The sequence below is a fragment of the Mustela putorius genome, unplaced genomic scaffold, assembly GCF_011764305.1.
Source record: "Mustela putorius furo isolate JIRA1106 unplaced genomic scaffold, ASM1176430v1.1 tig00537248_pilon_pilon_pilon, whole genome shotgun sequence".
Taxonomy (NCBI): Eukaryota; Metazoa; Chordata; class Mammalia; order Carnivora; family Mustelidae; genus Mustela; species Mustela putorius.
In genome coordinates this window covers 13,653,079-13,679,178 of record NW_025422387.1, presented here as the reverse complement: position 1 = coordinate 13,679,178, position 26,100 = coordinate 13,653,079, and the positions used below count along the sequence as shown (strand labels likewise).

General features: G+C 52.4%; 1 protein-coding gene across 1 annotated transcript in view; it reads left to right on the top strand.

Annotated features, from left to right (window-relative positions):
* Nucleotides 1–23,044, top strand: part of GCN1 (GCN1 activator of EIF2AK4) — a 60,504-nt gene extending 37,460 nt beyond the window's left edge. The window contains exons 35-58 of the mRNA XM_004753348.3: nt 338–459; nt 793–907; nt 1,702–1,881; nt 4,036–4,256; nt 5,489–5,557; nt 5,763–5,901; nt 5,991–6,187; nt 6,388–6,530; nt 7,547–7,664; nt 7,776–7,991; nt 9,714–9,878; nt 11,132–11,293; nt 11,570–11,662; nt 11,881–12,024; nt 12,120–12,389; nt 12,634–12,747; nt 13,170–13,400; nt 16,039–16,232; nt 16,373–16,487; nt 18,442–18,538; nt 18,891–19,039; nt 19,557–19,664; nt 21,520–21,738; nt 22,364–23,044. Of these exons, the coding sequence (XP_004753405.1) occupies nt 338–459; nt 793–907; nt 1,702–1,881; nt 4,036–4,256; nt 5,489–5,557; nt 5,763–5,901; nt 5,991–6,187; nt 6,388–6,530; nt 7,547–7,664; nt 7,776–7,991; nt 9,714–9,878; nt 11,132–11,293; nt 11,570–11,662; nt 11,881–12,024; nt 12,120–12,389; nt 12,634–12,747; nt 13,170–13,400; nt 16,039–16,232; nt 16,373–16,487; nt 18,442–18,538; nt 18,891–19,039; nt 19,557–19,664; nt 21,520–21,738; nt 22,364–22,489 (3,707 nt within the window). The 3' untranslated portion in view covers nt 22,490–23,044. The remainder of the gene's footprint in view (nt 1–337; nt 460–792; nt 908–1,701; nt 1,882–4,035; nt 4,257–5,488; nt 5,558–5,762; nt 5,902–5,990; nt 6,188–6,387; nt 6,531–7,546; nt 7,665–7,775; nt 7,992–9,713; nt 9,879–11,131; nt 11,294–11,569; nt 11,663–11,880; nt 12,025–12,119; nt 12,390–12,633; nt 12,748–13,169; nt 13,401–16,038; nt 16,233–16,372; nt 16,488–18,441; nt 18,539–18,890; nt 19,040–19,556; nt 19,665–21,519; nt 21,739–22,363) is intronic.
* The last annotated feature ends 3,056 nt before the right edge of the window (nt 23,045–26,100 follow it).

The following is a 26,100-nucleotide window of genomic DNA, read 5'->3' as shown; positions in this document are numbered from 1 at the left end:
AGGGAGCAAATTGGGTAAACGCATCCCATCCTGTCCTTGCTGGTGTGGCCTGCTCATTCTCTTTTCTCACTCAGTGTAGAGACTGTCAGCTGAGAGAGAATTGGCCTCACTAGCTGTTAGTGCCCGGAAGTGACAATCACTGCCCTGTTCTCTCCTCCTTTCTGCTCAGCCATATCTGCGCTGTCAGGGAGGTAGAGGGTGCTGCTCCCTCATGGGGCAGCCACCGTAGTCCCACAATGGCCTTGAGTGTTTCCAGAGGCTGAGGCGATGCCAGGGAGGTGATCCTGTGGCTGCCTCCAGGGCACAGTCTTCCCAGCTGTCCCGCCTTCTCCTCCAGGAGCCCTCTTTGCCTTCGAGATGCTCTGCACCATGCTGGGGAAGCTCTTCGAGCCGTATGTGGTTCACGTGCTGCCCCATCTGCTGCTGTGCTTTGGGGATGGGAACCAGTATGTGCGTGAGGTAAGTCCTGAGGCTGCACGTGGGCTCGCCGCCAGCTGAGGCTGCCCCTGGCCGTGCATCTCGGCTCCGGGGGCTGAAGGGGTGGAAGGATCCCCTGCTGGAACCCCCCTGCCTGTACCTTGACACTGGGTACTGGGACGGACTCCTCTGATTCCCAGTAAAGCATTTGCAACTCTCTGAGAGAAGCTCTCCTCAGCTGTGTCTGTAGGCCCTGGCACAGGGTCTGACACAGGAGACCCCCAGTAAGTGTTGGTCGCCAGGAAGAACTTTCGGACTAGCATCAGGCCTTGCTTGGACAAGGAGGCCCCTGAACGCCTTTTCTCCTCCCTTGAGGCTGCAGATGATTGTGCCAAGGCTGTGATGAGCAACCTGAGTGCTCACGGGGTGAAGCTGGTGCTCCCCTCCTTGCTGGCTGCCCTGGAGGAGGAATCCTGGAGGACCAAAGCTGGTGAGACTGCTCCCTTCAGTATCTCTGTCCCAGCCTCCTTTTCTGAAGGAGGCCCTTGCAGGGACCCAGGGAGCCATCCAGGGATCTTGTCCCATGTGTGTGTGCTTCCCAGCCCACGGACAAGGACAAGCCCCTCAGAGCCATCAGGCAGCTCAGTCCTTCAGTCATTTGTGTGTTTTCGTGCAAAGAACAGGCCTCTGGCGGGAGTCATAACCATCAGTGAGGAAGCCCCAGAGCTTTAAAGTTATTTTGTGGCAACTTTTATGACTTTAAAACTTTTTTCCCCTCCCATTAAGCCCTTTTTTAAAAATAAAATATTCTCTGGCATCCTAATATGCAAAACAGATTCAAGCAGAGCTGTTCTGGTTTGAGCAGGGTCAAGACCTGGTGCCCTCGAAGGACCTCCGTCCCCCTCAGTCTTCAGGTTCTACCCTGCGGTTTGAGAAATCACAGATACAAGTTTCTTCATATATGGATAAAGAAACTAGGGCAGAGAAATTCAATGAATTGGCCTTGGGTCACTGCGAGGGCTCAACCAGGTCTTCCCCATCCTGGTCTTGCCTGTTTTCTCTACACCACCTTGTATCACCCCCAGAATGCCATGGCTCAGCAGGCCTCAAGAGTACTGTTCTCACTCTGCTAGAGCCCCCCCACCCCCATCCTCTTCCTGGGGACCACTTTAGCACAGTCTGCAGAGAGGCAGGCTGGTTGTCCCTTGCCCGGACAGCGGGCACGAGTGGCTCCCTGGCCTGTGCTCAGTGACTCCATGCTGGGCCTGTGTTTGCTGTCTGCAGGGTCGGTGGAGCTGCTCGGGGCAATGGCATACTGTGCTCCCAAGCAGCTGTCATCCTGCCTTCCCAACATTGTGCCCAAGCTTACGGAGGTGCTCACCGACTCCCACGTCAAAGTGCAGAAGGCTGGGCAGCAGGCGCTGAGGCAGATCGGCTCCGTCATCAGGAATCCAGAGATCCTGGGTACACTTCTCCCATGGCCCTGGCTCCTCCTCCCATCCCTGGACACTGTGGGGAACGTGCATGGAACAAAGACTTTCGTCCCTGAGGACAGATATATTCACGTTGAAATATCTAAATTCTGGAAAGCGCTTTTTCTAGGATAATTAGCGGGAAGTAGTTTGGAAGCAGTCAGTTTTGCCACTGGTTTGAGCAGTCCTCATTGACTGCAGAGAGAGGGAAACTGAGTCAGAAGCAGACTGACTCTAAGAGAGCCCTGTGCTCTAAGCTGAGCCCCAAGGTCAACAGAATTGAATGACACACTCTGGCCCACATCAGCGTCATACATTCTTTGGGAACTTCCTATTCTGTCTCATTCCAGAAGACGTGATAGAGGGAAAGCTTAGGGAACAGTTATCCCGCTTGATTGTGCTCTTTAGTGTGGTTCTTGATGGAGTGATGGCAGGAGGTTGATTTCTAGAAACAAAACCGAGCAGCCACGCCACCCAAGGCGTTAAATTGTTAAGCTTTGTTGTGGAACATAGGTACTTGTTCAGTGTTGTTCAGCCAGAGTGTTACAAGACTTTTTTTTCATTCAGAAAACAATGTTTCTTATTTGTGTATTTTTGTTTTTCAAGGGGAGAGCAGTTATCCTTGGGTTTTATTTTTTTTTCACAGTGTCTAGCAGCCCTGGGGATTCCTAGGGCTGGGAGCATTCTCAGTCTCTATCAGATGAAGGGAGGTACTTTTGTTTTTGGGAATCCAGCATGGGTGGGTCTTTTTTTTTTTTTTTTAAATTGAGATTTGATTTGCATAATGTTAAAATCACTTAAAATTAAGTATTTTTTGGTTTTTTGGGCTATTTTTTGTATATTCACAAAATTACATAAACATCACTGTCTAGTTCCAGGACATTCCCCCCCACCCGTTAGCATTCACTCTTCATTTCCTTTCCTACCTTTGGGCCTTGACAGACACTACTCTGCTTCTGTTTCTTTGGGCTTGCCTGTTGGGGAGGGATCATTTGTGGCTAGCTTCATGCTCTCAAGGTTCATACTGTAGCATGGGTCAGTGTGCTCTGTTTCTTTTTATGGCCCAATAATCCATCGTATGGCTAGACTACATTTTGTTTGCCAGGTCATCTGTTGATGAACATTTGGGCTGTTCCTGCATACTGGCTGTTGAGAATAATGCTACTATGCACATTTGTGTACAAGGTGGTTTTCTTTGTAGGCGTGTTCAGGTGTCCTGGTTAGATCCCTGGGAAAGGAAATTGCTGGGTCATGGTATGGTAACTGTCTTTCTGAGGCACTGCTAGACTGTTTGCCAAAGTAGCTGGGTCATTTGGCATTCCCAGCAGCGGCGTGAGAGTTCCCGCTGCTGACACTGTTACTGTCTGTCTTTTTGGTTACAGCCCCTCCCGTGGGTGTGAAGTGGCATCTCCTTGTCGTTTTGGTTTGCATTTCCCTAATGACTAACGATGTTTAAAGTCTTCATGGGCTTATTGGCCATTTGCACATCTTTGGAGAACTGTCAAAATCTTCTGTCCCATTTTTTTTACTTGGGTTATTAGTTTTTTTTTTGTTTTGTTTTGTTTTTTTGGTTTGCTTTTTGTTTCAATTTTAAATTGTTGAGCAGCATGGATCTTTCGAGTGGCTGAACTCCCTGGGCTTGTGGAAGAGAGAAGCCAGGTGTTTCTCTTGGCAGTCCTCTTGCTGGGCTGAAGTAGCTGACGCGGACAGCTTGCTCTGTCGGGCCTGAACTTGGAGCATGGTGTGCCTCATTACCGGCTCAGTAGCCTTTGGCGTCTCACGGCAGTTGTTTTGCAAAACCACCCTGGGCTATCGCTTCAATAAGGAGGCAGACAGGGCCCAAGCAGTGCTCACATGAACGCTCAGCCCTGCGGCTGCCCCTCAGTGCCCATGGAAGGTCGCCCCCTGTTGTCCTGCCACGTCAGGCTGTGCTGTGCAAAGGGGTGGTGGCTGCCACCTTCTTCCTTGCGGAGCAACGATTGCTCTTCTCAAGCAGCTGGTTTCCATAGCCGGTGACTTGTGGGCTCCGAGGAGAGTCTCCCTGGACTCCCTTTTCTTGTGTCCCCTGGTAGTTCTAAGGGGACCCAGAGGCTTTACCATGCCTGAGACTCGTGTGAACTAGCCTTTTTCTTGTTTGGACACGCAGCCATTGCCCCAGTCCTGCTGGATGCCCTGACGGACCCCTCCAGGAAGACCCAGAAGTGCTTGCAGACCCTGCTGGATACCAAGTTTGTCCACTTCATTGATGCTCCGTCCCTGGCCCTCATCATGCCCATTGTTCAGAGAGCCTTCCAGGACCGTTCCACGGACACTCGGAAGATGGCAGCCCAGATTATTGGCAACATGTACTCCCTGACAGACCAGAAGGTAGCAGCCCAACTGGGGCTGGTGTAGGACAGACCAGTAGATCCTGGTTTAGGGCGTAGAGTCCTGCGCACAGTAGACACAGGATGGCTGTGGGCTTTTGATCCCTGCTTATGTTTAGGGGAAGAAGACCAGTTTGGGGTGGAGGGTAGAGACCTAGGCTTTCTGGGCATCTGGCAGAGCACAGTGGTTCAAGTTCCTATTAGCTCAGCCCCCTGATGAGGCCTTGCCTGGGCCCCCTCACAGACTGAGGGGAGGAAAGGCTCCGCCTTGCCCTGTCTTGGCAATGTGGCTGCTGTTTTGACTGCTTGTAGTTCTCTTGTCACAAGCATTTGCTTCTGTAAGCCTACAAATTAGAGGAAATTAGCCTTGTTTGGGAGATTTACTTGGTTTGTTTACGTACTCCCCGGGGCTTGCATGTGCGAGCTCATGGTCTCCTACAGCCATGCTTTGCTTGCTGAAGCTCTGGGCATAAGAGATAGAGCAGGCAAATCATGTCGATCCTCGAGAATTTAGGAAATGAGAAAATTGGTGGAACAGCTAATCTTACCCACCACCCTCCAACATTAAAACAGTTAATTATCACTAATGTTTTTTTTGCATTTATGAAATTCTATTCCTGAACATCAGCTTATTTTTAAGTTACAGTGAGCTGTTCACAAAACTGGTGTTTAATAGTTCTTTCATATTTCAACAAGTTTATATACCATAACTTATATAATCCTGTTACCGGTCCTGTACTGTCCAAGGTTTTCTGCTATTTTAAATGATGTTGCAATGAACATAAGGCTTTTTCTATATTTAAAACTGTGTCTTAAAGCCGAATGCTATCCCAAGAGACATAATAAACCTTTTAGAGGGAAGAATGGGAAGATGATGATATTGTTCTGAAAGGAAATAACCAGAAATAATTTCCTAGATTCCAGAGGCTGGACAGGCCTTGGTCCTGGACAAGGGCAAGGGGAGGAAGAGCATTGAACTCTAGCATTGAACAGTTCTTTCGACCTGTTGAGGGTGGGCCTCCAGGCCCTTGTAGGTTTCCCAGCAGTCACCCACGGTCTCCAGGGAGCCAGTCATGGGGGTTCCTGGCCAGGTGCCCTTCCCTGCTGGCTCTGTGAGCAGCCCTGCTGAGCTCTCCTTGTCAGCAGAATGGTGAGGTCAGGATCCATGGCAGAACCAGTCCGGAGGAAGCAGGAGCTGGGCCTCCACCCAAGTCACCTTTTGTGTTGTTGCAGGACTTGGCTCCTTACCTGCCAAGCGTGACGCCTGGCCTGAAAGCCTCTCTTCTGGACCCTGTACCTGAGGTGAGCCTGGGAGGAGAAAGGGGGCAGGAACTCATTATTTTAGTACATGCTTCAGAAGATTGGTTCCTGAGAATTCCTTGTAAGATGCTTTTGCGTCTGTCCAGGAGAAGAAAGGGGACCCTAGGGTCCTCTCCCTGCTCCCGCATGAGCACCTAGTTTTGAGATCCTGCCACTCCTCCCATCCTGGCTCTCGGTTCCCTGACAGGTGCGAACAGTGTCTGCAAAGGCTCTAGGGGCCATGGTGAAGGGCATGGGGGAGTCGTGCTTTGAGGACTTGCTGCCGTGGCTGATGGAGACACTGACCTATGAGCAGAGCTCCGTGGATCGCTCGGGGGCTGCGCAAGGTGAGGACCCAGCAGGCCCAGGGACCAGACCAGGAATGCTGTCTGGGGGCCTTCTGATCCAGGGGGTTCATTCTATCCTTTTGTTGCAGGGTTGGCCGAGGTCATGGCTGGCTTGGGGGTGGAGAAGTTGGAGAAGCTGATGCCAGAAATCGTGGCTACAGCCAGCAAAGTGGACATTGCACCCCACGTCCGAGACGGCTATATTATGATGTTCAACTACCTGCCCATCACCTTCGGGGACAAGTTCACTCCTTATGTGGGGCCCATCATCCCCTGTGTCCTCAAAGTAAGCACCAGAGACCAGGCTGAGGGTAGCATTAGGGAGTGGGGGAGGGGAGGATGCATGTGCTGTCTTTGGAGGCAGGGCTCTCTGCCAGCGGGGACTAGGTGGCAAGAATCCTCATCCTGCTGTTTAGGGGGTCCCATTTCCTTTGGGTCTGGTGCCTTGGGGCCAGCAGCCCTGGGTGACTCAGCCTCTGTGCGCAGGCTCTCGCTGATGAGAACGAGTTTGTGCGTGACACTGCTCTGCGTGCGGGCCAGCGGGTCATCTCCATGTATGCCGAGACGGCCATCGCCCTGCTGCTGCCCCAGCTGGAGCAAGGCCTCTTCGATGATCTCTGGAGAATAAGGTGAGAACTTGGGTGGAAAGACCCAGTGGCTTTGAGTTTGGGGAACTCTGAGAAATGAGAAGTAGAATGCGGCCAAGAAGTCTCTCAATGCTCTTAACCTTTACGTAGCAGCGTCTGTCCTGATTCTCTTGAAAAGTTTGCTTTATGTAGTCCTTCAGTTTATATTAGAATTTTAAACATGAATGCTTTTTAATATGGACATTCGACTTCTGGGCATTGATTCCAAGGACAAATTTGGTCAAGCACTTAAAAAGACATGTCAAGGATGTTTGTTGCAGTGTGTGTCATCATTCAAAAAATTGGAAATTGATTTTTAACAAAGCCAGCCTGTCCCTATGGTGAGGTTTTATTCAGCTATTACAGAAAATGGCGTGAGGGGACTACATTAGCTGACACGGAAGATGCCTCACCCGGTGCTGATGGAATGATGCCGGCCAGCTTCCCACATCGGGTGGGAGTGCTTGTGTGCCTGTTGATGGCCGTGTGTGCGGAGTGTCACCAGAGTATCAGGGAGGCTGCCTTGGTCTTGGGAGTTGGGCTGATTGTTTACACTCACTTTCTTTGTGTTTTTCTGTGTTTTTTGAATCTTTGTTTTTTGATTTTTGCAGTCATTTAAAATAAGAAACCTGAAATCATTTGAAGAGAAATAAACTTTGTCCTTCTAGGCCTCTCTTTATGTGTCCAGTTCTGATGGTCAGCAGTCTTGGTTCCCTGTTAATGCCTCTTTACTCTCCCTCTTCTTCCTTACTTATAGAAATGTTCATATATGGTTTTTTTAAAATGCTGATTTTTCCCATTACTAAAATAATGCATGTTCATTAATAGGAAACGTGAGAACAAGGTAACAGGGGGCAGTGTGAAGAAATGAAGATCGCCTGTACCTTTACTCATTCCACAATAACCACCGTGAATATCTTGGGTATACTTCCTTCCAGCGTCTTTCGTGCCCAGTGCTTGCTTGGGCCCCGAGACCGCCCCTTGCAGCTTTGCGACTCTGTTTTTGGCATCCTCCTCAGGTTCAGCTCTGTTCAGCTGCTTGGGGATCTCCTGTTCCACATCTCCGGGGTCACTGGGAAGATGACCACAGAAACTGCCTCCGAAGATGATAACTTTGGAACTGCGCAGTCCAATAAGGTGTGTGCCTTGAGTTGGTTTCCTGTCCTTGCTGCTGGGAGGCATGTGCCCCGGCACTCGTGCTGTGGAGGCTTCACCACCCCGTGTTCTCCCTTCTTTCCCCTGCTGCAGGCTATCATCACTGCCCTGGGCGTAGACCGGCGGAACCGAGTGTTGGCAGGGCTGTACATGGGCCGCTCAGACACCCAGCTGGTTGTGCGGCAGGCATCTTTGCATGTCTGGAAGATTGTGGTCTCTAATACCCCCCGCACCTTGCGTGAGATCCTGCCCACTCTCTTTGGGCTGCTGCTGGGTTTCTTGGCCAGCACGTGTGCAGATAAGAGAACCGTGAGTTTCTGGACCTTGCTTCTGACCCAGCATCAGAGGCTGGGATGCGTAGGGCCCCCTGTCTAAGAGGAGAATATTTATTTATTTACATAGTCATTCAGTGGTTATCCTTAGAAAGAAAACAGTCAGATATTTTGCCTGCAAGGTGGATTTATTCAGGAATAGCAGAAAATTGCAGGCTGGGACACGTAAGCCGTGACAAAACTATAGGCAACTGCGGGGAACAAAGGAGGGGAACATTCTTTTATAGAGGGAAGGGGGCCTTCAGGAGGGCTGTTGTAAACAAAAGGTCTGTTGGAGGTAACTGGGAGTTTGAAGGATAGTGGCTGTTCAGTGACTGAGTTGTAATGGTCTGTCATTGGCTGGGCTGTTGCTGGGGCAGGAGAAAATCTATCTTCATCCTGCTGGGCCAGTAAAATATGTTTCTTCCTGTTCCGTCTGCAAGGTTCATCTTTTCCTCTGAGTCTGCAGTTGATGAAGAGTGGTAGGGTGTGGGAGTGCCCTGTTCTGGCCTCCTGTATATATGTTTGTTTTTTGTTTTTTGTGGTTTTTTTTTTTTTTTTTTTGGTTAAGTTTTATTTATTTATTTGAGAGAGAGTGCACACACACAAGCGCATGGGGGTGTGTGAAGGAGAGGGAGAGAGAAACTTTAGCAGACTTTGCACTCAGTGTGGAGGTAGCTGGGGGTTCCATCTCACGACCCTGAGATCAGCACCTGAACCAAAACCAAGAGTCAGTTGCCTAACAGACTGCACCACCTTGACACCCCTCCTGACTCCATTCTAAAGGAGGTTTTCTTTTATTTTCCCACAGCAAAGATTTATTACCATCTACTATGTGCTAAGTAGGGCCTAAAACCTGGGGATATAATGGGGAGGAAAGGCAGCCTTACCCTCATCCTCGTGAGCTAGAGGAGATGGGTGTTTTTCAGATCATCCATCACACAGATGTAAACGCAGCTGTAGTAAATGCTGCATGGGCCCCGCAGATGCAGGTAATGGGCCTTTGACCGGCTGGGAGGGGCAGGGGAAGCTGCTCAGAAGAAATGATGCTTGAGGTCAGAAGATGGGTCAGCACTAACGGGGCGAGGTAGTGATGAAAGCCTATTCCACACTAGGGAAAGAGGGCTTTAGATGCATGGGCAGGATGAAGCCAGCAGTAGAGGCTGGGCGGGGCTGCTGGGTCTGCAAGGCCAGGTGGTTCCATGGGTGGGATGACGGCCCAGCCCGGACTCATGATTGCTTCTGCCAGCCCCCTTTGGCCCACTCCCAGTTCCCATCCCTGGCAAGCAAACTGCATATTTGGCTCTAAAGAAGGGTTTGCATGAGGCCTCAGGGAAGGTGGGTTTTTTTCCTTAAAAGCATTTGTGCCCAGTTCAGCTCCCCTTGGGCAACAGTGCCCGGTTAAGTGACTTCTAGGCTATGGTTATCAATTCAGGGAAACTGGCTCCTGTCCAGGCATCCTGTGCTGAGTTTCCTGTTCATATATAAGGTGCTAGCTCTTGCTTTAGATTGCCTAGGTGTGTATGACACAAAAAAGTAATTGTATTTTTGTGTGTTTTACAAGCCCCGGGGCGGCTCTTAAGGGCTAAGAGCATTTGGAGAAGTTCAGTCAGTGACTTGGATCAAGTGCAGGAGGTTCCAGGACCCTCACTCTGGAGCTGCTTTCCGGGTACCCTGGGGTTTGCCCACATTGATGTCCTGGCTTGATCTCTGCTGACAGATTGCAGCAAGGACATTGGGCGACCTCGTCCGGAAGTTAGGGGAGAAAATCCTGCCCGAGATCATCCCCATCCTGGAGGAAGGCCTGAGGTCTCAAAAGAGCGACGAGAGGCAGGGCGTGTGCATTGGGCTGAGCGAGATCATGAAGTCCACCAGTCGGGACGCTGTGAGTGTTTTCTAAGGGCCCCAGAAGTGACCTGACGTGCAAGGCTGGGGGCAGATTAGGGGAGAAGCTAGGGACACTTCATCCTCGGGGACATGCTGCAGGCCTCACTCTGGAGGGTGTTGCTGGCAGCAGGGCTGGACTGGAGTTTCCTTGTCGGTTTCCCAGGCTAAGAATGAAGCAACGTGGAGGCCTTGCGTGGCCTATGGAAATTGGAGATGATCTTTTTCTCACTGCTTCTGAGGCCACTCCTGATTAATCCCTAAAGTTCAGTTAAAATGTATAGTGTCCTTGGCAAGGAAGGGAGCCTGTGCACACACGCTTGTGCTGGGGCTGTAGGAGCGGGAAGGCTGCCCGCACTCTTATGAAGAGTGGAGCAGATGAGTGTAAGTACCCAGTGGGCGGAAGTGCGTCATTTCCAGCAGTGATACTATCCCACAGCAGCCACGTTCAGGGGGCTGGCGATCCTTGCCCTGAACTTACTTTCTGAAGGTGATCCTTGGAACACCCCTGGGAAATGATGGAGCTGGCATAGGGCTCTCAGTTGGCATAAAAGCCAGGAAGTGGCTGACTGGTCAAAATTGTAAGCACATGGCCAGTTGCTTAGCCTGAGTGAGCATCCTCCTCTGAGTTCCTGGTGACTTCCCCCGTATCAGTGTGTTATCAGTATAAGTATTACATTTGGGGGTTTATGTTTGCTTTTGGCAAAAAATACAAAAGTCCCCAACTAGAGCTGTGATTCACTGAATAGTTACTGAGTTCCCCCAAAGGCTGAGACCTTGCTGCCAGTGGTCCTGATTCATAGTGGGCTTTGCCTCCGGTGGGCAGGGGGAGGACTAGTTCCAAAGGGAGCAGAGCTGTCATTAGCCCCGAGGTAAGCCCTAAGATGTCACCGAGGAACGAGTGTTTTGCGTCATGAAACACTTGGAGATTTCCAAGAGGATGAGTGGAGGGAATTGGGGGAGAGGGGTCACGTCGTGCAGAGCCTTGCTGTGGGAAGGAGCTCCTATGGTAGATGGAGAGTATCTGGAGAACTCACCTAAAAAATGAGGCTCCTCAGTTGTAGGTTGCATATCCCCTCTGCTGTTTGATACTTGCTCATTTTCACAGAGTCACTAAGTTAAAAGTCAAGCCAAGGGGGTTTGGAGGTGGTGGCCTGGCTGGGCCGGGGGTCCTCGTCCACCCCCCCACTTCGCTGGCTTCCGCCCTCTCGCTGCTTCTGCTGCCTCAGATACATGGCGCGGGTGCTGTTGCAGGTGCTGTACTTCTCCGAGTCCCTCGTACCCACGGCGAGGAAGGCTCTGTGTGACCCGCTGGAGGAGGTCAGAGAGGCCGCAGCCAAGACCTTTGAGCAGCTGCACTCCACCATTGGCCACCAGGCTCTGGAGGACATTCTCCCGTTTTTACTGAAGCAGCTGGTGAGTGGATCTGCCATGCACCTACCAGATGCGTGGAAGCAACTGTCTTTGTGGAAGCAAAACGCGGGGGGCTCATTCTGCCAAAGCAGCCGCAGTATGGGCCCCCGAGGGAGTGGGTGTGGCAGGCTCAGATTTGGCTCTGTGCTTCTCCGACAGTCAGTAAGTGTGGGTGCACTGGGAGGGGAGGTGGTGAAGCAGGTTGGCGGTGGTTGGTCTAGACAGCTGAGGTGGGGCCCGGAGCCAGCTGCTCAGCGTTGCCCCAATGCCCTCCTGCAGGATGATGAGGAAGTGTCAGAATTTGCCCTGGATGGTCTGAAGCAGGTTATGGCCATCAAGAGTCGTGTGGTGCTCCCTTACCTCGTGCCCAAGGTAAATCCCGCCTGTGGCCAGGCCCCTCTGGCCCAGGAACCTCAGCCACGTGATCATTCCTCAGCCTGCTCTGGAGACCTTTTCCGAGCTCGGAAGCTGGGGGAGGCTGGTGGTGGGAGCAGGGGGCCCCAGAGCAGACACTGTGCTTGGAACAGCAGCGATAGGATCTCCTGGAGCCTGGCGCAGTGGTCACTGAACTGAGGTTCATCGTTCTGCAGCTGACGACTCCACCTGTCAACACCCGCGTGCTGGCTTTCCTTTCGTCTGTGGCCGGTGATGCCTTGACCCGTCACCTTGGAGTGATCCTCCCGGCGGTCATGTTGGCCCTGAAGGAGAAGCTTGGGACTCCGGACGAGCAGCTGGTGAGCGGCACGTTGACCCCTGGCAGCCTTCTTCCAGCCATCCTGGCCTGCCCCAGAGGAGCTGTGCTCAGCCTGGGCATCCCCTGTGGTTTCAGGAGATGGCCAACTGTCAGGCCGTGATCCTCTCCGTAGAGGATGACACTGGGCACCGGATCATCATTGAGGATCTGCTGGAAGCCACCCGAAGCCCCGAGGTGGGCATGAGGCAGGCCGCTGCCATCATCCTCAACATTTACTGTTCGCGCTCGAAGGCTGACTACACCAGCCACCTGCGGAGCCTGGTCTCTGGCCTGATCCGCCTCTTCAACGACTCCAGTCCGGTGGTTCTGGAGGAGAGCTGGGATGCCCTGAATGCCATCACCAAGGTGAGGGGGCTGCAGACTGCAGAGCCGGCTTTGGAGTATAGACCAGTCCAGACGCCCGGAAGACTAGACCCTTAAAATAGCCCACGACGTACCTGTTAGGCAGCCGCAGCGTTGGCCATGCGTGGCCAGACTTTCTTACACTCCCACCCACGCCCCTCGCCCTGCGGTGTTATTCTGAAGCTGTCTTGGGAGGGCTGTACTTAGAGCCCTGACATCCTCTCTGCTCTTTCCTGGCTTCCCACAGAAACTTGATGCTGGCAACCAGCTGGCACTAATTGAAGAACTGCACAAAGAAATCCGCCTCATAGGGAACGAGAGCAAAGGGGAGCATGTGCCAGGCTTCTGCCTCCCGAAGAAGGTGAGCCAGGGCCCCGTGCGGCGGGCTGCAGGCATGTGGCCTTCCTCTGCCTGCCCCCTTGATGCCGGGTGCTGTTCGACCCCTTCCCAGAAGTGTGTTTCTTCCCCATGGTGGCAGTAGGAGGACGGCGTCCATGCCGCCTTCAGTTTAAACTGGGGAGGCCACCTCAGTCAGAGCACGTGAGTCACAGAGGTGACAGCACGTGTACCTGTGTGTGATGGGTGTGCCAGAGCTCTGCTCTTCTCATCACTGCCTAGTCAGGGCCATTTCCCAGCCCCTCTCATGCTGGGACTGTGGCACCTGAACCAAGTCTCTCATGGAGTCGCAGAGAGGATGGCTGACAGGAGGGGCATGCTTTGCACAGGAGACACCTGAGCCCAGTGACTTTGAGATTTGACTCTCACATGTACTTCTCTTGTCAGGGGGTAACCTCCATCCTTCCAGTGTTGCGGGAGGGTGTCCTGACCGGCAGCCCGGAACAGAAAGAGGAAGCAGCTAAAGCTTTAGGTTTGGTGATCCGCCTGACCTCAGCTGACGCCCTGAGGCCCTCCGTGGTCAGCATCACTGGGCCTCTGATCCGCATCCTGGGGGACCGGTTCAGCTGGAACGTGAAGGCAGCCCTGCTCGAGACACTCAGCCTCTTGCTGGCCAAGGTGAGCCACTGATGAGTTCATCTCTCAGTCCCTTTGGGTCTTAGAGAACAGATCTGTCTGCCAGTTGGTGTCTTGTGGCTGCAAGGTGACAGCTCATGAAGGAGGAACAGCGTGGCAGAGAGTGTTGAGACGCTGGGTACTAGACTAACTGTACACACTGGTCAATTCCAGGTCCACCACTTGGTAGTTGTGTGGCCGGAATGACCCTGGGAGAGTACAGGAACCTCCTCACCTGTCTCCTTACCTGTGATCTGGGAGTGCTGCCACTGCCTGCCACGTGCAGTGCCGCGCAGTGTGGGGCCTAGAGGACCAGCCACTGGGCTCGCTGCCTGTCAGCTTTTGAGTGCTGTGCACTAGTGCTCCTTGCTGTTTTTTTTTTTTTTTTTTAAGATTTTATGTATTTATTTGACAGAAATCACAAGTAGATGGAGAGGCAGGCAGAGATAGAGGGGGAAGCAGGCTCCCTGCTGAGCAGAGAGCCTGATTCGGGACTCGATCCCAGGACCCTGAGATCATGACCTGAGCCGAAGGCAGCGGCTTAACCCACTGAGCCACCCAGGCGCCCCTCCTTGCTGTTTTTTGAAGAACTGTTGGTTCAAAGGAAAAAATCCAGGGCTGCGTAAATACGATTACACCTTGTTTAAATATGCTTCTGTTCTCTGTTGCTGCCTCAAAAAGAGGGTTGCAGAGGGTCTGATGAGGAACGAGAGGGAAGTTTGGCACAGTTGGAATAACTTCAGTCTCTGGCAAAAGTATAAGAAGAAAAGAGCCAGCATATTAACCGTTTCTGATAGTTCATGGGGCAATTATTAAGCCCTTTAGATGTAAAAAAATTAGAAACAGAGCCAAGAGTTGTTGTTATAAAAATGGATTTTTAAAAAATTTTTATTTTTATTTATTTAATTTTAAAGATTTTATATATTTATTTGACAGAGAGGGAGATCACAAGTAGGCAGAGAGGAGGCAGGCAGAGCGGGGGGGTGGGGGGAGCAGGCTCCCTGCTGAACAGAGAGCCTAATGCAGGGCTCGACCCTTGGTCCCTAAGACCATGACCTGAGCCGAAGGCAGAGGCTTAACCCAGTGAGCCACCCAGGTGCCCGGGAATTTTTTTTTTTTTAATTCTTTCTTGAGGTTTGGAAACAAAAGCAAGCTTAAAATTTGTAGTTTTCTCTCCCCCCACCCCTTTTGAGGGGAAGGTGTGGGGAGCAACTTTCCAGATAAAACATGACATTGTGAGCATTAGTCTTACTCTATAGAAGATGGGTCTTTTTTAAAAAATTAAGTATCATTTTCATTTTCACCTGTGTTCTGTGCTTTTTTTTTTTTTTTTTTTTTTAAGATTTTATTTATTTAAGAGAGAGAGAGCACACTCATAAGCAGGGGCAGAGGGAATCTCAAGCAGGCTCCGTGGTCATTACGGAGCCTTGATGCAGGGCTTGATCCCATGACCTGAGTCGAAATCACCATCGGATGCTTAACCAACTGAGCCACCCAGGCACCCCTGTGCTGTTCTCTTCTGTGGTGTTTTATAACTCTGTGTACAAATGGAGCCCTTTCCTCACAGACTTTGTCCCTCAGGCCATGAGTCAATGTCATCCATGGCCAGATGGTTCCTACCTCTGATTTACTGGCTTCACTCCATAGTGTGCCTCCCAGCAGCCCACAGCCCACAACCCCAGTATTTGCACACCTCCAAACAGCTGCTTTGATTTTCCCGTTTAACAATAAATAAATCTTCAGTCTTGGGAGGGGTGACTTTCTGAGATCATTTGTTTCATAAGATTGTCCTGAGGGCTCCATGTCCGTGCTCGGCCCGTATATCGACTGCTAAGAAGACGGCACCTGCCCTTCTATACGTAGTTCATTGCCCCGTCTTAGCACTGGAATAGGACAGCCATCATCCTGTCCTGCTCTTTCTTTCCTTTTTTTTTTTTTTTAAGATTATTTATTTATTTGAGAGAGAGCAAGTAAGAGAGAGCATGAGCAGGGGGAGGAGCAAAGGGAGAGGGACAAGCAGATTCCTCCCTGAGCAGGGAGCCTGATGCAGGGCTCAATCCCAGGACCCCGAGATCATGACCTGAGCCAAAGGTAGACACTTAATGGACTGAGCCACTCGGGTGCCCCTCTTTTATTTTTTAAGATTTATTTATTTTAAAGAGAGATGGGGCGAGGGTTAGAGGGAGAGAGTCCCAAGCAGACTCCGTGCCAGGTGCAGACCTGATGCAGGGTTCAGTCTCATGACCCATGAGATCACAACCTGAGCTGAAACCCGTCACTTAACCGACTGAGCTGCCCAGGCGCCCCGGCCCCACTCTCTCATGTATTCGCAGGTAGAGGTTTCAGGTCACTTGTCTATGTGGACTAGTCTCCCTTTAAGCCAACCAGTGGCTCCCTTGGAGGAGGTGGTGGCCGTGCTGGTGGTCCTCTTCCTCTTCCTCCCAGTTCAGAGAAAGATGCTGAAAATGGGACTGAACAGAACCTGTTTGTGCTGGCTCTCCTGTCTTTTGGAACGTCTGTTCCCAGCCTGCATGTGGGAGCTGGTTCCACCCATGGTGGTCTATGTTTGCTTTGTGCCTGTAGTGCGTGGTGGCCTTGGCCTCCAGCGCAGCTGTGCTTCTTGCATGGGTCTCTCAAACAGGTTGGGATTGCCCTGAAGCCCTTCCTGCCCCAGCTGCAGACCACGTTTACCAAAGCCCTACAGGACTCCAACCGGGGGGTGCGCCTGAAGGCTGCTGACGCGCTGGGGAAGCTCATCTCCATCCACATCAAGGTGGACCCCCTCTTCACGGAGCTGCTGAATGGAATCCGTGTCATGGAAGACCCTGGTGTCAGGTGAGGGGCCGCTGGGGCAGTGCTTGGCTGTGAGGAGGCCCGGCAGCTGTCAAAGCCTCCCCGGGCCGGACTGGGCGTATGTGGGCGGGAGCAGTGGTGAAGGAGAGCCAGGGTTTAAGTTGGGTGCATTGGTTCTGTAGGGACACCATGCTGCAGGCCCTGAGGTTTGTGATTCAGGGAGCAGGGGCCAAAGTGGATGTGGCCATTCGGAAGAACATTGTCTCGCTCCTGCTGAGCATGCTGGGACACGACGAGGTACGGCTGCGGGTGGGCGGCGGGGCTGGTGGGCTCAGCTGGTTCCCCTTCTCTTTGCTTTGGTTGGCGTCTCTGGTTTGTGTTAGAAGAACTAGGTATAGTTGCCAATTGCTCAGTGGTAATAATCATTCCCGATGGGCCCATCACTCTGTATGGTTTCCCAGGCATTCAGTTGTGAAGGAGATGGGGTGGGTGGTGTCGGTGTCGGCTCTGATTCACAGATAAGGAAGGTAAGCTTTTCACAGTAAGGAAAGGCAGGACCTCTCATTAACTTGCTGTCTAATCTTCAACAAGCTACTTTCCATCTTTGCCCCTCGTTTCCCCATGTGTCAAATGAAGAGGTTCATTTATTGGTTCAGGAAATTCATTTATTGGTTCAGGGTCTTCACGCAAAGGTGAAGCAGGTATGGTCACGGCCCTTAAGGAATTTGGCTTTAAGGGTCCGGGACAGGCTGGGAGGTGTTAGCCCTGTCGGAGAGGGTGAGACTCACCTGGGGCCGCACCCTGGTGAGGGGTGGAGCCAGAGCCAGAATCCAAGCCCTCTGACTTCTGTGCTGTCTCCTTCATCGGCGCAGCCCTCCCTTCCCCAGTCTGAAAGTACTCATTGGCTGCCCAGTGCTGAGGCAGGTCCCGCAGAGAGTTGGGTCTGTGGGTAAGAATTCTCTCTTTCTTCTTTGAGGCAGTGGTGGGCCCTCTGCTGTGCAGCCTAATTTACATTTGTGAGGCTAATCTCTGGAGTGAGGCCTTTGGTTCACACGTTTTCATTGTGTGCCCACGTGGGGCCAGCCCTTGTCGCTGCTGGGCGTACCACTGCTCTGGAAGTCTGGCCCTATCCCCAGCTGCTGCTCTCTGACTAGAGCCCCCGCCTTCTCTCGGGGTACAGATGGGAGACTGTGCCTTCCTTTGGTCACAGTCTGTCAGGATTTTTACAGGGCCATGCCCAGTGTAAGCAAAAGTTAGTATTTAGGCCAATTTGCATTTCACCACAGTGGAGCTTAAAATAGATCCTGTTGGAGAGAGTGGGCGTCAGAGAGAGCCAGCTTTAGTCTTGCTTGGCACCTGGGCTTCTGCTTGGAGCTCAGAGGCCCAAACTGTGGTCATACCATTCTCCCCCTTCTCAGAGCTTCCCCTGGATCAGCGGGGGCCACCCAGGGTGCCAACCTGGCATTGGCCTCTCAGCAGGCCCTTAGCCCTGATTGGCTGGTTGGTTGGTTTTGGGGGAGGCACATCAGGTTGGCACTTATTAATAACATGGCACATAACTGAAAATCCGCTCCCTCTCTCGTAGGTTGCTGGCTAGGGAGCAGCAAGGAGCAGGCCGCATCTGGCTCTGATTTTGACAGAAAATGCTCGGCTTTCACTTACCTTCCTCGGGTTGATTAGTGGCTTCATTCTGACTTCCTAGGATAAACCCAAATAATAGAGGTGGCTCTAGGGCACCAGCATAGTAGAGAGGTAGCAGGGTGTCGCTCTGGACACAAGATGACATACAGGGTTGGCAGGGGAGGAGTGCTGTGGGGAAAGGAGCTCAGACAGGGTCTCTGGGCCTGCCGCCCCCTCTGGGCCCCTCCCTGCCTCCCAGGGCTGTTGAGACTACTTGAGAGAACACACGGAAAACATTCCGACTTTCTAAGAAGAAAGGTGCTACCTAAACACGGTTATTATTGCTATTATGCTGGTGGTTAGCATATGCACACACACTGGAGTTTTCTAAAATTGAGCGGAGTGCGGGGCGTGTGGTGGTTCACTCCACGCCCAGTGGCGGCTGCCAGGAATGACGGTCCCGCCCTGGCGGCAGGAGCGCGAGTGCCTGGAGTGAGGATGGGGTTTAGAGCTCCCGAGTCGCCTTGTTCTGCCACCTCCCCTGCCCTCCATCCTGGGCAGAGTGGCTGGCCCCGCTGACCTGGGAGCTGGTGGTGCGGCTGTTGTTTCACTCACTTCTGTGCCCCGTCAGGACAACACGCGCATCTCCTCGGCCGGCTGCCTGGGTGAGCTTTGTGCCTTTCTGACTGAAGAGGAGCTCAACGCTGTTCTTCAGCAGTGCTTGCTGGGTAGGTCTCCCCTGCACTGGGGACCTCCTGCAGGGCCCGTCTCCACCCCACCCCACCCCTGCCGCCCAAGGGCCTTCTGGCAGCTAGCCTCTCCTGGGGAATTGAGCTCTTGAAGCAAAATGGAGTTTCCAGTGGTGCTGTAACGCCTTGTGTCTCTGCTCAGAGAACACAGCTGCGAGTCCGAAGCAGCTTGAGAGAGACCTCTCCTTAACTTGCCACATTGGGCAGGGAGGCCGGGTGCAGTGTGGACTGGGATTTCCTCCAGGCCCAGGTTGGGGAGGCCTGGGGGCTTCACGGGTGGTAGGGGCACACTGTAAAGTGCAGGTCGATCCAGTTGTGTCCTTCCACTCAGCGGACGTGTCCGGCATTGACTGGATGGTTCGGCATGGGCGGAGCCTGGCGCTGTCCGTGGCTGTGAATGTGGCTCCCGGCAGACTCTGTGCGGGCAGGTATAGCGGTGAAGTTCAGGACATGATCCTCAGCAATGCCATGGCAGACAGGGTAAGTCTTAGGGGCAACCAGACCCATCCTCTTCCTCCTCCTCTCGCCTAAATTCCACTGCTGTCGCCTTGTTGATGTAGCAGGGGGGGTGGGGTTGGGGGGGATGGCTCAACCCCAGACTGGACAGTGAGAGGCCTGGGTTTGAATTTTGACTTTGTCAGTAACTTTCTGTACCCTTGGGCCACCACTTGATCTCCTTGGGCCTTAGTTCCATCACCTGTAAACAATGAGGAGTTTGGGTGGGAGCATCTAGAGGTTCCTTCTAGGTCAGAAGGTCTCTGAACCCCACTCCTGGAAAGCTGGGATACAGGCTTTGTCGGCCTCCTAGCCAGAGCAGCCTGTCTGAAAGAGAGCTGTCAAAGAGTCTTAGATGTGAAGTTGTATGTGGGGCGGCGGGGGGGATGCTTGTGTGAGGGGCTGGGGTCCTGGAGATTCTGGGGATGGGACAGAGCCTGTCTCTACTGTTCTGAGGAAAGGGCAGGATGCCACCCCAGCCACCTCTCTCCTCTCCCCACAGATCCCTATTGCAGTGAGTGGGGTTCGGGGCATGGGCTTCCTGATGAAGCATCACATCGAGACCGGAGGAGGACAGTTGCCCGCCAAACTGTCCAGCCTGTTCATTAAGGTGAGTGGGGGCAGCCTGTGAGAAGGACCCATGACCAGAGAACCCTGGAAGTATATGCTGTCAGGCTGGCTCTGTCTGGGAGATCTCTGAACCCGTGGGAATGGAACACAGAGGGGTTCTGTGTGCTTTTTTCTCTGGAAGAGTGCCTGACTTCCTGTCAGATTTTCAGGTAGACCTGTGACCCCAAATCAAGTTAAGAACCACTATTTTTATATATTTTTAAAAACATTTCTTTGTTTTAATTTTGTCCTTTCTCAGACATGTGCTGTGGTGTCACATCATGATTTAATTTGCATTTGTCTATGGGTAATGATGTAGAACAAATGTTTTTTTTAGATTTCATTTATTTTTAGAGAGAGTATGCATGTGAGTGGAGGGGCAGAGGGGGAAGGAGAGAATCTCAAGCCAACTCCACACTGAGTGCAAAGTCTGATGTGTGGATCGATCTCATGAACCTGAGATCATCACCTCAGCTGAAGCCAAGAGTGGGATTCTTAACCGACTGAGCCACCCAGACGCTCCTATAGAAAATTTTTATGTGCTTATTAGCCAGCCCTACATTCACTTGGTGGAGTGTTTATTGACATCGTTTGCCATTCTTAAAATTGTATTCTTTTTTTTTTCTGATATTGAAGTGTTGACAGGTATGTATTCTGCACATAAGACCTTTAAGAACCACTCTCTTAGGCATTTTTTTCTAGGCATCTGGATTTAGTTTTTTTAATTCTTTTTTCCTTTATTTTTAAAGATCTTATTTATTTATTTATTTATTTGACAGAGAGAAAACACAAGCAGGGGGAGCAGCAGACAAAGGGAGAAGCAGGCTTCTCATTGAGCAAACAGCACGATGTAGGGCACGATCCCAGGACCCTGGGACCATGATCCCAGCCAAAGGCAGACACTTAATGACTGAGCCACCCAGATGCCCCTAGGCATCTTGATTTAGTAAACTTTGGGATGGACCTGGGTTCAAATCTTAGTAGATCTTTTCTTCCCTGCTTCCTTTTTGCTGGCATGGCTCTTAGCATGGTTATCATGGTGGCTGCAAGAGCCGGACAGAGGGCCCTTGCCACCCATGTCCTAAAGCGTGCTTCTCAAACATGAATGTACAGACAAGTCAGACCCAGAATTTATATTCGAAGAGGTGGGGCCAAGTGTGAGGCTCTGCCTTTGTAACCAGCTCTCGGGTGATATCAATGCTGCTGGTGTGTGGCCCTTGATTGAGTGATGAGGTTCTTGCAGAGCCGGGAGCCCTGCTGCAAGTTCTCAGAGCCCCCATTAGATTGAGCCTGTGTGATGCCCTCACCTTGCACATGGCTCTTCCTTGGTGTTGACTTAGGATCCTCCATGTGCCCGGCTGGGCCAGACCCTCCAGGCGTGGAATTGCATGGGGCAGATAAGATCTGCAGAGTTGAGATGCACAGAAAGCCTGTGGGGATGGGGAGGGCCCTAATTTAGGGAGGGTTGTCAGCAGAGACCTTTGAGGGCAGACACCTGAGCTGAGGCCTGAAGGAGGAGAAGGAGCCATCCATGCAAGGACCAGGGGCAGGCACGTCCCAGGCAGTGGGACCAGCCAGTGTGGAGGCCCCAGGGTAGGAAGGGGCAGGTATGTCTGAGGAAGTGAAAGCCCATGTGGGCCAGGAGTAGTGACCAAAAGGGAGAGTGGCACGAGATGACGTGAGGGGCAGAGATGTCACAGCCTGTCTGTCACCCACCCACGAGGGGAAAGGCAGACCTCAGAATGGAGCACTGGGGTCAGTTTCCTGATGAAGAGGGAGTGTCAGGGTAGAAATAGGGGCTTCCTTGAGAAGCAGACTGGATGTGCCTGACTAAAAGCGCTTGGTCCTCTTCACAGTGTCTGCAGAACCCATCCAGTGACATCAGGCTGGTGGCCGAGAAGATGATCTGGTGGGCAAACAAGGAACCGCTGCCTCCCCTGGACCCCCAGGCCATCAAACCCATCCTGAAGGCTCTACTGGACAATACTAAGGATAAAAACACCGTCGTGAGGGCCTACAGCGACCAGGCGATCGTCAACCTCCTGAAGATGCGGCAGGGCGAAGAGCTGTTCCAGGTGGGCACCTGTGGCTGCTATTCAGCGGGCGACTGTCCTTCTGGGCGGCATCCCCGAGGATCAGGCTCTGCTCTGCCACTCCATATGCCGAGTGTGAGGAGCAGATTGTGGTCAGGTGACCGGTCTGGTGCCTAAAAGCAGTCCTCTGTTCCTGTGGTGTTCAGGTTTCTTTTGGCAACAGAGCCCTTTCTCCAAATAGAGTGTCACATGGCACCCAAACTATGAAGCCAATCCCAGGGGGGCTGCCTGGTGAAACCCAGAGCCCCCCTCACACATTCCTCCACCCCTAGGCACCTTTTTTTTTTTTTAATTTTTAATTTTTTATGTACTCTCTATACCCGACATGGGGCTTGAACTCACAACCCCAAGATCAAGAGTCGCATGCTCCACCGAACAAGCACGGCTCCCTGTGACATAGAGTGTCACATGGCCCCCAGCCCCAGAAACCCTCCCTGCTCCGCCCCACCCCTACTCAGCACATGACTTCGGGGATCCGTCGGACTCCCTTTATTTTGTCAGATTCCGCCACATCTAGTTCTGAGGTTAACACTGTTTTTGCATTGGCTTGGAGAAAACTGCAGTCCAGTTTTCTGACAACGTCTCCTCCTTTCCATCCTCCCCACAGGCCCTCTCCAAGATCCTGGATGTGGCCAGCTTGGAGGTGCTGAATGAGTGCAACCGCCGGTCCCTGAAGAAGCTGGCCAGCCAGGCCGACTCCACAGAGCAGGTGGACGACACCATCCTGACCTGATCCGCCGGCATCCCGGGCCGGGCTCCACCTCTTTGTTCAATGTTTTCATTTTTGAAAATACGTTTGTTCCGATGGGGAGCTTAGGAGATGGCGTTCCCAGAAAGTATTTTAATATTTCAAAAGACCACAGCCAAAGCCTTAAATCAAACCCACACACAACTGAAAATTGCCTCCTCCATCTCTCACCTTTTTCTTTGGAGAAGAGACGAAAAAGCACATGTGTGAGCCTCACCAGGTGACAGCCACGAGTGGACCATCCAGCTGAGCATGGCTGGGTCTGGAACAGGTGGGGCCAGACCTCCAGTTCCTCTCCCCTGCGCTTGAGCTCTGCTTCGGGAGCCCGTGGTACCAGCCTCTGCCTAGATCCTGAGTGGGACACGGCCCCTGGACGTCGGCCTGGGGTTCTGTGTCTTGGTGTGGCTTTGCAGTATTGTGCAACCTGTCGGGGGAATGGGACACAGCGCCCTCACAGTTCACAAGTCGGGGAGGGGTACTGGCTCAAATGCGGGTTGTTTGAAGGAGGAATGTTTAATAAAGGCTTTGATTTAATCTTGATATAAGCAGATTTTTAAAAAAATCTCCAAGCAGCTGTCTAACAGAAAGCTTCGTGCATCAGGAGTCAGGCAAGGCTTGCAGCCTTTCTCAGGAGCATCGGCAGCGCTCTGGCTTCTGGGTGTTTCTCCCATTCTGGCAGGTCCTGCAGAAGTCTGCACGCTTCTCTGTCCAGAGGTCGGGTCTCGGGAGGTGCGCAGCCAGGCCCGTGATCTCCCCGAGTATGGAAAATGCAGGGGTCAAATTAGCCACTTGCCAGCTCTGTCCTAATTCGGAAAGGTGGGCAGCTTCTGGCAGGCTGGTTTTAAAGAGAAGCCCGTCCCCTCTGTGGCGGAAGGATGAACCACATTCCTGGAGTCAGAGGACTTGCAAGAGGAAAGCAAAGCTGCAGCTCAGCATCTGCCTCCTTTATGAATGACTTCCTTCCTCCTGGTTCTTAGAAGGCTCGTGATCCACATGTCCTGTCTGATGGAGCACACCCCTCTCAGCCCGGTGACGCAAGTTTTTCTGGGCTGTTTCCGTGATCACAATACGGAATAAAGCTCTACTGAAATGACTGGCCAGAGCTGTAAAAGGAAGGAAGATTAAATGTGGTGGTAGCGAACTCATCTTGTAGAGGGTCTAAAATGGACCAAAACAATCAAGGCACTGCGTTTTAATGCAGCAGAGGTAGAAAGTAGCCCCGTGACTCAGCACTTCTGATGAGTAAGACAAGGTGACCTCTGAGATACTTCTGATGAAATCCTTGCTGTCTATGCCCGAACCTTCTATGTCACAGGACTTCCTATTTTCTTGTAGCAGGCACGGGCTCAGCTTGCTCAGTGTAACCATAGACTCCCAGGGCTGCAGGGGAGCTGGAGAGGTCGGCTGGGTCAGTCCCCAGAGCCACAGCCGCCAATGGGTGCAGCTTTCGGTAGCCATGGTAACTGTTCCCTGCTACTGGGATTCAGATGGTCATCAGCAGCCTCTCAGCTGCCTGGGGCAGATGTCCAGCAAGCTGTCTGCACATGCGGTCACCTCGGCCACTCAGCCATGGGGCGGCAGATGAAGTTTCTGTGTGAGGGGCCGTGGGCTGGGAAAGCGCGGTGAGCTCTGAGGTGCGGTCTTCAGTGTTTCCTCCAGGATCTTAGAACAGATGCTTCTGTCTGTCTCTGGCATTCAGCCCCCGGTGTGAAGTTGGGAGGGAAACCTGATGTACTGAGAGGTGGAAGACACTCAGGAAGCAAGATCCAAAGGAAAAACACCAGGTCCTAGTTCCAGAAACTGGAGGAGGATGAGAGCTCTCCGTCCAGGACGGATGGATGGCGGCTGGTTCGTAGAGATGACTCAGAGGCTCCCGGAGCACGATGAAGTGCATTCCTTCAGTTCGCAGGGGGGTGTGGGCTCTTGGAGAGTGAGCCTCGAAGGGCTGTCACAGGCCTGACAGCGGAGCAGGCATGGAGGACCCTGTCGGCAGTCCCAGAAACAGCAGCCCTGTGTGGATGCCCCAGAGGAAGTGGTGCTCTGCAGCGGAGAAGCAAAGCCGTTTGCCCCAGTGATCGGCGGAGCCGCTTCCCCTGGGGCAGGCCGTCCGTCCTCTTAAGGCCAATGTGTTCATCTGTCAAATGAAGGATTTGGGACGGAGCTCTGAGACGCTCTTGTTTTCAAAGTTCCAATAGTGATTATAACCAATGACATTTGGCATTTTCTTCTTTCATCCTTTCCGCCTGTGAAGTAGGTTCTCTGTGGTTACTGTTTTCCAGAGGAGGGAATTTGGGAGAGTGTGTAGTCATTCGCCTGGGGTCATATGGCTCATCAATGGCAGTCTGTCCCCAGAGCACATACCCTTGGCTTTGCTCTTCCGCGCTGGCTAGTTAGGCTGGGCATTTTCCGTTCTTCACAGCCGGTGCCTCCAGCCCTTTCACGTCCTTGTGCAGCACACTGCGTGGGTGTCTGAGCAGCTCTGGGGGACTGGCTGGGGCTCCGCGGATGCTACGAGGGCTGATCGGTACCTCACCCCATTCACAGGACACTTTAAAAAGACAGTGACTCCCAGTGACGCTCCAGGGCGGAGACTGCTGTGCTCTACATGCATCCCAAAGGCAATGACAAAATATGCCCCTAGTTAACCCAGGGAAAACGAAACCGAGCCTCTCACCCCTTCTTCACCTAACTCTGGGAGCCTCTGGAATTCTGCGCATCAAGAGTATTTTAAAATGTGGGGGCAGGTGACATGCTTCACGTCCCTTCTAGGAATGAAGCCTCCAGGGAAGTTCCCTTCAGCTCCCTGCTGTGATGCCCGCTTGGGCGCCGGGGCAAGGGGCCTGTGGGACTGAGTCTTCTGTTTGCAGGGATTTGACGTCCTCGTTTTACTGAGAGCAGCTTTGGAAACAAGATCGGTTGTTAGGAATGTTTTTCTAAGTAGGAGTCTGTATGGACGTGTTGTAAATTGCTTCAAGCCTTTCTAGATTAGAACAATAGGGAGAAACAGGAAAAGCCACACTGAAAGATCTAGGTCCTGAGAGGCTTTTAAGGAAACGCAGATGGCGCTTTCGCTCTGGGCCGTGCACTGCTGGGGAGCTGGCTGGACGCGGGGGCAGGCTGGAACCTTAACTTCACCGCTTGATGTCAAGCCAGATGACCCAAGCATGTTCCTTCCCCGGAGCCCATGAGTCCTTACCTGTAGAGGGACAGGATGGGGCATGAGGCCAGGCACCTGGGAGCTGCTTGCTTGGTGGATAATGAGCATTAAAATGAGCCATGTCAACGGGAAGGGCCTGAGCCAGAGGGACCGTGAGCACGACAGCGTGTCCCAAGTCCTGAGGTCTTCCTGCTGGGCCCAGAATCTGCAGATGCCTGGTTAACTTTTGGGGGTCTGAAGTGTAAAAAGCTCCAAACTTAAAATCAAATTCTTCCTGAGAAGTGATGATTACTATGTTTGGACCCATGACATGGCGTGAGAGGTGTCCGCACCGGGCTGGGGGGCTTCCTGTGCCCGGGCAGGAAAACCCTTTACCATCCTTGTCTGAGTGGTACCGGTGAAGCCCGAAGGGACTGGTCCTTGTTTTAGGAGTACAGAA